Source organism: Pieris napi, chromosome 20, assembly GCF_905475465.1.
Source record: "Pieris napi chromosome 20, ilPieNapi1.2, whole genome shotgun sequence".
Taxonomy (NCBI): domain Eukaryota; kingdom Metazoa; phylum Arthropoda; class Insecta; order Lepidoptera; family Pieridae; genus Pieris; species Pieris napi.
This window is the reverse complement of record NC_062253.1, coordinates 1,470,675-1,484,410: the sequence shown is the minus strand read 5'-3', so window position 1 is coordinate 1,484,410 and position 13,736 is coordinate 1,470,675. Positions and strand designations below refer to the sequence as shown.

General features: G+C 31.0%; 1 protein-coding gene across 1 annotated transcript in view; it reads right to left on the bottom strand.

Annotated features, from left to right (window-relative positions):
• Positions 1–13,736, bottom strand: part of LOC125059637 (orexin/Hypocretin receptor type 1-like) — a 94,961-nt gene that overhangs the window by 2,198 nt on the left and 79,027 nt on the right. Inside the window, exons 5-7 of the mRNA XM_047664145.1 lie at positions 9,714–9,826; positions 7,185–7,284; positions 538–650 (exon numbers count right to left, since the gene is read on the bottom strand). Coding sequence (XP_047520101.1) covers positions 538–650; positions 7,185–7,284; positions 9,714–9,826 — 326 coding nt within the window. The remainder of the gene's footprint in view (positions 1–537; positions 651–7,184; positions 7,285–9,713; positions 9,827–13,736) is intronic.

Here is a 13,736-nt window from a genome sequence, read left to right as displayed (position 1 = left end):
TTAGCAGCATTCATTTTCATATTGACTTAAACATTTTGTAAATTGAAAATCTCGGCTATTCAGGTCGAGGAGCCAGTCTTGTCTCGCTATAAACTTTTTCATTGTAATTATATTTATTATAAAAAAATACTTTCATCAATAATGCTTATTATTCCTATTATTAGGTATTCTTATATTATTATTTATTTATTAGGTATTCTTTTAAAGAATACCTAATTCGAAGGAATAACATTTAGAAATAATGCGCTTCATTTGATTTCACTGAATATTTATACAAATATAAAAATAACTCCGCAACAAAATAATGATCAAGAACTAAACACACGTTGATTTATATAATAATAAATTATAAACATATTTTTATTATTCAATATAACAATGCACTTCAATGTGTAAGATTTGGAAACCCTTTAAAAAAAATACCTGTCAGGGTTAGCATAACAAACTTAAAAGTTAATTTCATAACATATGGTTTTCTAAATTATGATTTTTTTCAACTGTGTACATATATCACAACTAGAGTTTTAAATAACTTACCACTCATAAAATTATATATCAACGGATTGATAGCGGAGTTTGCATAGCACAGAACATGTGAGAGAAGCGCCAAGCACGTAAGTACATCGTTTTGCTTTATATCTGGTAGGTATCTGAAAATAAACCAATGTGGTCAGTAAATACATATAACACAGTCAGAAGAAGAAAGTGCTGTTTCATCAAGATAATGCACCGTTTCACAAATCAATAGCAAAAAGAAGACGGTGGCAAAATTCCATAAATTTGGCTTCGCATTCACCGCAATCTCCAGATTTGGCCACCATCTTTTTCCGGTTCGCAGACCTCTACAGAATGCTCGCTGGACAGAAATTTTGGGCTGATGAAGAGGTAATCGCCGAAACTAAAGCCTATTTTGAGGCTATAAACAATTCGTACGACCGCTATAATCGCTGTAACGCTTTTATATATTTCGTTGTTATATTGAACAATCAAATCAAATCCTATCAATAAAATATATACATATTTATAAATAAATAAAAATAAAATAAAAAGCCTTTTATTTCCCAATTAATAAGGTACATTTCTTTATGTGGTTTTCTAAACCTTTGCAAAACTTAACAAAATCTATTAGTAAATGAATAAATATTATGACTATATCTCTATCATGCTAAGTATTATTATTTACAGTTTTTGATATTCTAATTATTGTATGGGAACCCCTCTTCAGGTGAAGGCCTCTTCCAGCTTTTGCCAGTTTTCTCTATTTTGCGCTATGTGCTGCCATTTGGGGCCAGCTATTTTTTTAATATCTTCTTCCCAGCGTGCGAAAGGTCGCCCTCTGCAGCGTTTTCCTTTAGGTCCTTTCCAGGTCGTAATTTTTTGTGTCCATCTGCCGTCTTTGAGCCTCGCAACATGCCCAGCCCACTTCCATTTTAGTTTTAGTGCGTGGTTTAATGCATCTATTGTTTTTGTTTTGGATCTTATGTCAGCGTGTCTAATTTTTTGTATTTTGCTTATGTTCAGCATGCTGCGCTCCATTCCCCTTTGGCACGTAATGATTTTTGTTTTTATTTTATTTGTAAACTTCCACGTTTGGCACGCGTAGGTTAAACACGGGATCAGACATGAGTCCATGACTTTCTTTTTAAGATTTATAGGCATATCGTTTTTAAATAACTCTCTGTAACTCCAATATTTATTCCATGTATTTTTAATTCTCCTTTGTACTTCTAGTTCATTGCTACTTTGGCTGAAACCGACTTGTTTTCCTAGGTAGGCGTATTGCTCGACGTATTCTAGTGTGTTGCCGTCTAGGATTATGTCTTTCTTAGTGCCATTTGACATGAGTTTTGTTTTGGAAATGTTTATTTCGAGGCCCACCTGCCTGCTAGTGTTACAAAGGTCTTCGATCATGCTTTGAAGTTGAGAACTGGATTCGGAGAACAGCACTAAGTCGTCTGCAAAGCGAAGGTGACTCAGATATTTGCCCTTTATATATAAACCTTTTTTACTCCAATCTAGTTCGCTCAGTGCAGTCTCTAGTATAGCAATAAATATCCTCGGAGAGAGCGGATCGCCTTGACGAACACCTCTTTTAACAGGGAATATGGGTCCAGTAGTTTCTAATTTGACTTTACTTGTGCACTTTTCGTATATCTTTTTTATAACATCTATATATGACTTTTCTACATTTTTAGCTTCCAGAGATTTCCATATACTGTGGTGCGAGACTGTGTCGAAAGCTTTTTGGTAATCTATGAATGCTGTGTATAAAGGTCTTTGAAACTCCTGGTATTTCTCTATTATTAACTCTAGTGTATGGATGTGGTCGACGGTACTAAAATCCTTTCTGAAGCCAGCCTGTTCAACCGGTTGTTTTATTTCTATCGATTGACTAATTCTCTGGTTTAGTATTGTAGAAAAGATTTTATACACAGTTGGTAATAGGCTTATGGGTCTGTAATTGCCAATGTCGTTAGGATCTCCCTTTTTATATAGCAAAATTATGTTAGAATTTGACCATTCAGACGGTGTTTCGAGAGAATCCATTATTATATTAAACAGTTTGGTCAGTGGCTCAGTTAGTAAATTATGTGCTGTCTTTATGGCATCGTTGGTTATACCGTCGCTTCCAGGGCTTTTGTCTGGTTTTAGTTTCGTTATCGTGTCTACAACTTCTTTACACTCTATTGGAGCGATATTTTGTTTAGGGTTTGCCTGTAGATAGGTCTTAGTACTAGAGGTTTCAGAATTGGCTTTAATTTCAGCGGAGTACAGTTTTTTGTAAAAGTTTGTTGCAACGTTTACGATGTCTTTCCTGGAGTGTTTAGTTTTTTTTGTATCTGTTAAGCCTTCGATCCAAGTTTTATATGTCCTTAGTTCTTTGTAACCTTTTTTTAAGCTTCCTTTTAGTTCTAAATATTTTTTGATGGTATTTTTTCTGTGATTTTTGTAATCTCTTTTTATATACTTGCTGGTTAGCTTATACAGAGCTTTAAGTTCATTTTTCATGGAACGTGTTTTATTACTGTTTATCTGCAAGTCATGCCTCCTGCTTATTAGATTTTTTGTACGTTCTGACAAAACCTCTTGTGTTTTTTCTTTTTGCTGGTGTACCTTTCTTGCGTTACGAAGGCTAAGTTGAATGATGTTGATTAATTTATTGTAATATTCTTGTGCCGTACAGTCTGGAGACGTGTCTTGTAGAGCTGGCAGTTGGTTGCTTATCAAGTTCCTGTATTCTTTAATTTCTTCTTCTGTTTTAAGTGTGCTATATTGAGTATTGCAGTACCTGGCTCTGCTTTTTATTGGTTTTGTGAGAGTGATTTCTGCTCTTAGTGGTCTGTGATCTGAAGGGTAACTTACGCTTAGCGTTTCTATATTGTGAAACATGTGTGGTTGATTTGTTAGAATAAAATCTATTTCATTTTTATATTGACCACTTGGAGAGCGCCAAGTCCACCTTCTTTTTAGATTTTTCTTGAAAAATGTGTTAATTATAGCTAATTTGTTTTCTAGAGCAAAGTCAACAAGACGCTGCCCTCTAGTGTTTCTTTGTCCGTATCCATTTTGTTTCATAACTAGTTGCTCGTCGCTTTGCGGCTCTCCTATTTTCGCATACATATTTATATAGTTAGTTAAATAACAGTGTAGGGACTTTAATGTTTCTTGTTATTTTTTCATTTCAGTTTGAGTTTTGCGGCAATAGATTTTACTTTTGCTTATATTTCTTCCCAAATAAAATCCTAAGCTTTATTTGTATATGTTAAATACAAAACAAGAAATTTGTATATTATAATTTGTAGAGCTTTCTTTGTAACCGAATCCTGTCGCTTCAAATTTTATTTTTTATAATTTCCGTTGAACGAAAGAAAGTATTCAGGGTTGTTGGTTTATTTATTCTCTTTGATGAAAACAAACTAACTTGCCTGACTGACGAAAAGGAGATCAGTTTAAGTTTTTGTAAGTGATACTGTTAGAGTATAATAATATTGAATTATTATAAAGTTATTCGAGTTAAGCCTTCTAAGTAGTAAATTTCATAAACGTATATCTGACCCAAAACTTCTCGAAAACTGAAAGTCATATCAACTAGTAATAGTCCTTAATTAAATCAGGTTCCAATGTAGAAGTTCAATTAAAATCAGTAAATTATTTTTGAGTTATGCATACCCATTTCTAAAGAGAGCAGGTAAATTATGTTTACAAATAATTGGATTACACTGCTATCGATACGGAAACAAATCTGGAATAAAGAATTTTCTCAAATGAAGCTGTTGCTAGGCTAACATATTCATAATCAAAAACGTTATAAAATAAACTAAAAAGTTACTGCATAAAGGTTTTAATTATGAAGTTCATTAAATTATTTCTATATAAGATATATATATAAATTACGTGTCACGTTGTGCTATGGACTCCTAAACTACCGAACCGATCAATCAAATTTGCACGTCGTGTGCAGTTTGATCTAACTTAAAAGATAGGATATCTTACATCTCAATTTATACCCGCAATATTATTTTATTGGAAAATATTTGTTTATTATTTTATAGTCACAATTCTAGCAGATGGCGCTGTGTTGAAAGTACCTACATTTCACATAAGCTAAAATTTAATGGCATAAGCACCAAATTAAGTATGGTGGTCCCCATAATATCCCCCCCATAAAGTCCCCTTGAATAGTTTACTAACCTTAGCCACAGCAACGCTTGGCCGGTCTGCTAGTTAATATATAGAACTTCATTAGAAGGCTATACAATATTCACCGCCGCAAGCCGCAACAAAAATATATTTTTTGATAAAATTACATGAAGCTTAAAATTATCAGTACATTTAAAAAAGGAAATATTTTTCAATAGACGAAAAACATTTTCCCATTTTCATGTAATTGGCTACTTGTTGTCGAGTGAACAAATGGATTCCAAAAAGGTTTCAAACAACAATTTCGCAATTTGTATTTGAAGTTCTTTTAGATAAAATAAAAAAAACATAATTAGCGCTACAAACTTTTTAGATCTGGCCCTCAAATTTCTGTATGATCATTTGTCAATCTAATAGGCAAGTAGTTGATCAGCTTCCTGTGCCTGACGCCTGTCGACATTTTGGATCTAAGGCAAGTCGGTTTCCTCACGATGTTTACGTTCGAAAGAATTTTAGACTTGCGCTGATTAAGTAAGGCATCTCATCATGCTACACCCGATAACACATGTGAAGCCTATTATAAGCCTAGTATAACATTGATTTGCAGGTGAAATATCGACATGGCTGTATTGTGAGCTTCAAATATTGACTTAAGACAGTCTGAATAAATTATCGAGTGATCGACAATGTTTGATGTAACGTCAGCCGAATGATTGATTAGCCTTGAGTGACCCGTGTTGACATGATCACTTAATTGACTTGCTGAGTCGAGCAGTGGCTATAGTTAAAGCTATGATACGGTCAGCAAAAAATTGTTTTGATGTATTTAAACCCATGTATACCTGGAGCGCTAAGGGGTATATTACATTTTAAAAAAATGTGTGCTCGTAGTAAAAGTGAAACTTTCAAAAATTTTGGTTTATTGTTAATTTTGAAACAAACTACGATTAAAAAATTAATTATATGTAAATTAGACGTTTTTTCACTATCTAAAGGTAGTGTTAGACTTTTCTTTATTTGTTTTTTAATTTAAATTTTAAATTTAATATCAATCTTTAATTTAGATACAAACTAAAATAATAAAATGTTGAAACGCGACAGTAAAAGAGACATACACATAAATTCATAAGATTTAACGTGGGAGTAAATGAGATAGAAAGTATAAACTGTAAATTAGTGTGTATTTGATCATTTACAGTCCATAATTTTATCGCGAACATACTTTGAGGACTTTGTTGAAATATGTAGTGATTCAATATCCTCTATACCTATACCTATATAAAATTCTCCTGTCACAATGTTCATTCCCATACTCCTCCGAAATGTCTCAATCGATTCTTATGAAAAATAGGCTTTTAGGCATATTCAGTAAGTTTCAAACCCCTAAGTGATAAGGGATGTCCACCCATAAAAATTTATTTTTGGATAAATTTTTTTTCTGGCATTAAAAATAAAAAAAAAAACCTTCACCCCTCTACGATCAAGCCCTATTTTTTATTTGTTAGTAAAAACTTGTGACTTGAACTCCGAGTCTTATATAGAGAAAACTTCACATAGAAACCAAAAAGTTTTCATTCCGGAAAACTGAACATTCTGTGGGGTAGCATACCAAAATGTGCCATGTTGTTATGTACTAAAAAGGTAGGCTAAGTAAAATCACAATAAGGAGAAACAAAGTTCGCGGGGGCAGCTAGTGTGCGTTTTCCAATTACAGAGCATAATGCGACTCAGTGCCGCACAATGCCGCATAATGCTGAAGCTTAATTGGAACGTGAATTAGTTTTCAAATGCATCAGCAGAGTGCGCTCAGTGTTAAAAAAAATGTTCTGAATAGAGTTAGCAACCTCATGAATGTATAAATAATGTGGTTAACAGTAATAATTGGTTGAAAACTTTTTACGCTTATTTTAATAATCAAATAATAGGTATAATGAAATAATTTTTCATTATATTATTTACATTTTTTTACTGAAATAAGAGAAAACCTTTAAAGAATATAAGGTTTTAACAAGCTAAATTAACAGTAAAATATTTAGTTTCATGTAAGAAGTTTACCTCATTTACGTTTTGAGTAATTTTTTATAAATGATTTCTAAAAAAAAATACTTATATACTTTTTCAAAACCATTGCAATGTTTAAAAAGTATAATCCTGTAAAATAAATTTGTTTACAGATCCGAATTAAATGTGGAATATAAAAAAAGTAACTATTTATACCTTCATCCATACTTATATTTATTTTTTTTAGCAGTTTGAAATAACTTTAATTAATTTCAAAATCTACGACGAAACAAATTTTTCAACAATAAATAATATTTACTAACGAAATAACGATAAATGCAAACTTAAAGAAAAACACTGGTCAATTTTCTGTCACTGTGTTGGTACTTATTGCGAGAAGCACGCGAGAGCATTAGTTTTGAGAGTGCTCAATTGTGCGAAGCGTTGCTATAGCTGGAACATTCAACGTTGAGCATTATGCCGCATAATGCGCTCTAGTGCTGTAATTGGAAAACGCACAGTATCTCTATAATACAACTCACCTAAGAACAGATAATAGATGAACAGGGAAGTAGCAGACAGCAAACATGACAACCACAGCCACCAGCATCTTGGCAGCCTTGCGACGGGACCGAAGCTGAGCTGAAAATTAACACAATAATTGTGTTATAATATGATGTACGAGCAGCCTATCCCAGAGTTAGTTGTTACAAAAAAATACAATAAATATATGTATTATTGTTATTACCAGTTTTTATTAAGCAGAATAAAACCGCAAACAACGTTATTATTAGGTAGTAGCTGGCCTGGCGAACATCGTACCGCCTAACAGTCGATTCTTAATTTTTTTTAAATACTTATTCTGCTATTAGGGACACCGGTCTAGCTAGTAAGATAAAAAAAAGAAAGTTGATAAGACAACAAATACATTATGCCAAAAAATAAAAATGTACCTTCCCGGAACCCCTCCACTAACACTTGAACTTTATGCTACGGTAATAAAGTTCAAATTGCCTTTAAATATTATTACGAATATTTTGTATGGGAATATAGAAAAGTGTTGTTTTTAGACTTTTTCACTCAATTTTTTTAAATTTTTCTTTCCGCAAGAACCATCCTCGTACTTCAAGGAATATTATAAAAAAATAATCAGACAAATCGGTCGAGCTGTTTTCATGTTATGTCGTGACAACGGAAAACAGGTTTCATTTTTATATATATTATATAGATGAGATAGGCACTTAACAATGCTTTCTTTAAAACCGATAATCCCACTACCGAATATATCCAACTCCGGATATACTTATACGGTACTGTTTAATCTGTTAATAATAATAATCGCGAAGAATTCCAAAGGGTGGTTGGTGCCTGAACTCCTAGGTTGGTTTAAGAAATTGTTTAAAGAAAGAGTATACTCCTCCCTCAAAGGCCGGCAACGCACACATTTAAATTGGCCCATGGGCTGTTTTAAAGATTCATATTAATTTGTATATTCTTCTCAGTTAATTCTATACATAGATTATTTTTTTAAGACGTTTAGACGATCGTTAATATTTATTGATATATGTAATACTGTTCAACAATATGTCAACCATAAAATAATCAATTGTGCTATTGGGCCACGACATATATATTATGTTGTATACTGATGTAACAGTACTAATACCACAAATTATACAAGGAATAGTTCTCATTATGTAAGGAAATCGAGCGTATACCATAATATGCGAGAAACTATATCCCAAGGGAAATTATGAGTTAGGAAAGTTTTTGCTTATTTGTTACATGTGTTGCATTTCCATAAATAATCGTATAATAATAATACGAGCTACTAACCTCTATGAGTGAGACTTAAATCAAAGAGTATAATGTAATGAATATAAGGATCGTCTACGAAATTTATGAAAGCATGAATTTTGAATCATGAATATTTATTTTAAGGAATTCTGTTTTCAAGCTTATGTTTCTATAGTTAGTTTGAGGTGGCAAAAACTAACCCACAGTGCTCGCTTATTACAAATCTCAGCCACACTCTCAAATACAGCGACACACAGATATCCACACTCACGAATGCGTAACTGCACGAATTTAATAAACGATTTAAATTTACTTTAATTTTGTTTAAAACAAAATTAAAAGAAGTAACATCTATCTAACCATAGATTTGTATATATCATAAACAGTTTTGTGGGAATTGGATTATAGATTCAAATTGTATGAATAAACGATAAAAAATATCTTAAAGATTTATAATGTATTTTCTTTTACCAAAGTCAAAACTACACTTCTCTAGAGTGTAGATTCGAAACTAGTTAAGACAAAGGTGTATAATAACTTTGTCGCTGAAGTATAAACCAAGTTTATATTGAAACGTGACAAAGTTCTACGTTCTTGGTTAATACATGTTCCATAATGTTTGTTATGCTCTGCGATATATCGTTTTAGTGACAAAGTGACTTCTAAGCCTCAACAGAACTAATCTCAAAATAATGATAGGGACAATTACGGGCCACTGTCAATAAACATCTCTTTGTCGTTGGCGCGACAGACAGTCCCTTGTGCAGAGTCTGTTTCAGTGCAGAGGAATCAGTCACCCACGTAGTCTTACCATGGGTGTGGTTTGTTAGCGTCACAACCCAACTCCCCCTAATTTTAAATTAGTTATAGGCTCAAAGTCAATTGACACCCAGCTTCAAACAAATAGTTTAATTTATTTGAACATCCCAACAACCGCCACCGAACTTAACACGCCAGTTTTTTTTCATTCATCTCCAATACAAGCACTGGTAATATTATAGTTTATAACATTAAGTTATTACTGTCAAAAGTCAAAAATCATTTATTCATATAGGTAACACAATGTACACTTATGAACGTCAAAAAAGAAATATACATTAAATGCTTCTAATTTTACATTTACTGCCAGTTCTCAAATCAAGGGCGTAGAACGGAAAAGAAGAAATGGCAATAAACTCTCCGCCACTCTCAACTTGTCTCAACAATTAGTTACAATTAATAATTTGTGATATGTGCCTTTGTTGTACGTATAGTTAAAGAAATAAATTACTTACATTGTTCAGCAGAAGCTAATTTCATGGTTTCAGCTTGTCCTGGTATTTTATCTGAACTCCAAAGCACCCTAACTATCTGATGATATGCAACTGTCATCAGGAGTAGGGGAATGCTGGAAATAAAAATTAAAAACTAAAAGGCCATAATATAAATCCTACTAATATTATAAACGCGAAAGTTTGTTAGTGGATGGATGTTTCTTACTTTTTCACGTCAAAACTACTCAATAGATTTTATTGAAACTTTACAATAATATAGATTAAACATCAGAATAACAATAAGGCTACAATTTCTTGTGTGAATTGTCCAAAATATCAAGTAAGTAGGCAAAAATCTACCATATGCGAGCTATTCTGGCGTGCGCTGCCAAAACCGCTAGAGTTACACAATATATGTAATGTATGATGGAGATATTTATCTTAAATGGTCCTACAAAAAAGCCCGCCACAGTTTATATCTATGTCTGATGTTTAAGCCATTATAACAAAAATAGTGATCCATCACACATTTGGTAGTAATAAATTGATTCCTAAATGAAAATTGATACCTACTTTTATCGCTTCTGGTATTTAAAGTAGGTAGATAAAATGTGTCCGTCACGCTACATCATTAGGTAGAATATTATTTTAATCCTTCGCAGACCAAGTCGCGGGCACCAGCCTTGCGATTCTGTAACTCACTTTTCGAACTCTATGTGAGAGTCTCGGATTAAACAAACAATAGACTACAAGCTCCCTCCTTATCTGATAGTCTAGTCGACAAGTTGAAAATGGAACAAAATAGAGATACTACTCCTAAAATTATGTGCGATAGCTCATTGGATCCGGAATGGCGTCTAGAAAAATGTGCTAAAAGCGTGTATTAGCACATAAAAAATTGCAAAAGTTATAGACCATTAAAGATGAAAAAATAATGGCATTTAGTTTTTTGCCAATATTTAATAAACTATTAATATTTAAGAAATTTCAAATAAAGATTCTGAAAGAGGAGGAAATTTCTAATAAAAAACTCCTGACTCCCAGAACTCTATCTCCATTATTTATAATGTTAATTTAACGCTGAAAATAGGTCTGCGGGTGACATTTTTAGGATTCGCGCGTGGCGTCAAAAGCGACTACGGCACATTAATTAATTTATTTAAGGTATTGAATATTTTTTTTTAAATTTGAAAAAATTATGGTGTGTTCTGAACACTATAATTAATTTATTCCCGTTGAAAATTTTACTTAAAGTTAATTTTTCAACAAGTTAAATAATTGTTAACTAACGAAATTTTCTCGAACGACCGTCTTAATTGTAAGTGAAAAAAAATGTTTAAATAATGGTCGTAAAAATATTTCGCTTCGTAGAGCCTTTCTTACATACATACTTAACAAGATCGTGCCATAAAAGTTAAAAAAATATTTATACTTTGTTTATAACAATTTTTTTACTTAAACAAAAACTTAAAAATCCATGTAATGATGTTAAAAAAAAATTTTTTTTTCTCAATCATCATATAATCGTTTTTTTATTAATACAAGATATTTATTAATTTGCAAAAAAAAAAAATCCCGCCATTTGTTGATAAATTTTTTTTAAACAAATTGATTAAATCAATATTTAAAAAAAAAAATTTAACACAACTTTATTACATTAAAAATTTTATGATTTTTAAAAAAAAAATTTTTCCTTAATAACAATTTTTAATTATTTATAATCGTTTTTTTTAATTTTCTATTGTTTAAATAATTAGTTAAGAAATTTTTTTTTCCTAAAAATCATAATTGACAGTCTTCTATAAAGTAAAAGAAAAAAATTTTTTTTTAATCAACAAAAATTTTTTGTAAATTTTTTGATTATCATGAATATTACTTTTATTTAAAATTAAAAAAAAAATTTTCTATACTTTGTTATATATGGTTGTTTTTGTTAATTTTAGAAGTTTTAGAAAAAAAATAAACCAAAGTTGAATATTTGTTTATAACAAATTGTTAAGTTAATAAACAATAGAATTGTTGATTAAAAAAAAATTTTTTCTGTTACTTTATAGAAGACTGTCAATTATGATTTTTAGGAAAAAAAAATTTCTTAACTAATTATTTCAACAATAGAAAATTAAAAAAAACGATTATAAACAATTAAAAATTGTTATTAAGGAAAAATTTTTTTTTTAAAAATCATAAAATTTTTAATGTAATAAAGTTGTGTTAAATTTTTTTTTTTAAATATTGATTTAATCAATTTGTTTAAAAAAAATTTATCAACAAATGGCGGGATTTTTTTTTTTTGCAAATTAATAAATATCTTGTATTAATAAAAAAACGATTATATGATGATTGAGAAAAAAAAATTTTTTTTTAACATCATTACATGGATTTTTAAGTTTTTGTTTAAGTAAAAAAATTGTTATAAACAAAGTATAAATATTTTTTTAACTTTTATGGCACGATCTTGTTAAGTATGTATGTAAGAAAGGCTCTACGAAGCGAAATATTTTTACGACCATTATTTAAACATTTTTTTTCACTTACAATTAAGACGGTCGTTCGAGAAAATTTCGTTAGTTAACAATTATTTAACTTGTTGAAAAATTAACTTTAAGTAAAATTTTCAACGGGAATAAATTATTTATAGTGTTCAGAACACACCATAATTTTTTCAAATTTAAAAAAAAATATTCAATACCTTAAATAAATTAATTAATGTGCCGTAGTCGCTTTTGACGCCACGCGCGAATCCTAAAAATGTCACCCGCAGACCTATTTTCAGCGTTAAATTAACATTATAAATAATGGAGATAGAGTTCTGGGAGTCAGGAGTTTTTTATTAGAAATTTCCTCCTCTTTCAGAATCTTTATTTGAAATTTCTTAAATATTAATAGTTTATTAAATATTGGCAAAAAACTAAATGCCATTATTTTTTCATCTTTAATGGTCTATAACTTTTGCAATTTTTTATGTGCTAATACACGCTTTTAGCACATTTTTCTAGACGCCATTCCGGATCCAATGAGCTATCGCACATAATTTTAGGAGTAGTATCTCTATTTTGTTCCATTTTCAACTTGTCGACTAGACTATGAATGCCAAATCGTAAAATGACTGCTTTACGACTGATTTGAGCGCGACCGCCGCTGCGAAAACCGCTGTGAGAGTTCGAAAAGTGAGTTACAGAATCGCAAGGCAGCTACTTATTAAATATTATTGATACACAAATATACAGTATTTTTTATTCTTAACCTACATAGTAATAATATTTAAGAAGTGATAAATATAAATCTAGAGCATTTAAAAGTTTCGTCCCTGTGGCAGTGAAACTTTAATGCTGTCATTTCCTCGCTGTATTGCAACACTTATTTGTTGAGCGAAGAATGTTTTAAATTTAAAATAAAATTTTATGTTCAAATTTAAACTTAAAATTATAATATAGTCACTGCAATGACATAAATCTCAGGTAACTTGTTTCGGGAATACAAATTATTATTTTAAATATACAAAATGATATCATTACTTTACATTACACGCATTTAATTTTGATATATTCAAATCCTCTTTTATATTTGAAATGAAATTATTTATATTAATGATACTAACCGTAGTGATTTTTGTTACCTTAAGTTAAAATTATTAAATGAAATAAGAACCCTGAGTTGTCCAAAGTCTCAAAATGGACGTAATCCTAAGTACCCTTCTGTCGCTTCTGTCAGTAACGTCCGGACTATCATATTACTCGATGTTCTAGTAAGCAAAACTTACGGTAAACATTTTCGTTTCCGCTCTCGGTAAAGTTTCCCTTACCACCTCTAAGTTATAAAGCACTTACAACTTGAGTTTGAATTGTATAATGGATTTCGCTAGAATAAATACATTTTAGAACATAATCCGTTTCTCGTTTCCTCCATACAATTAATTTTCTCCGCTGGCGCAACGACATATTAAACTAAACACTAATTCAAAACTATGAAAATTGGTTCAGCCTTGCGATTCTGTAACTCACTTTTCGAACTCACACAACGGTTTTCGCAGCGGCGGTCGCGCTC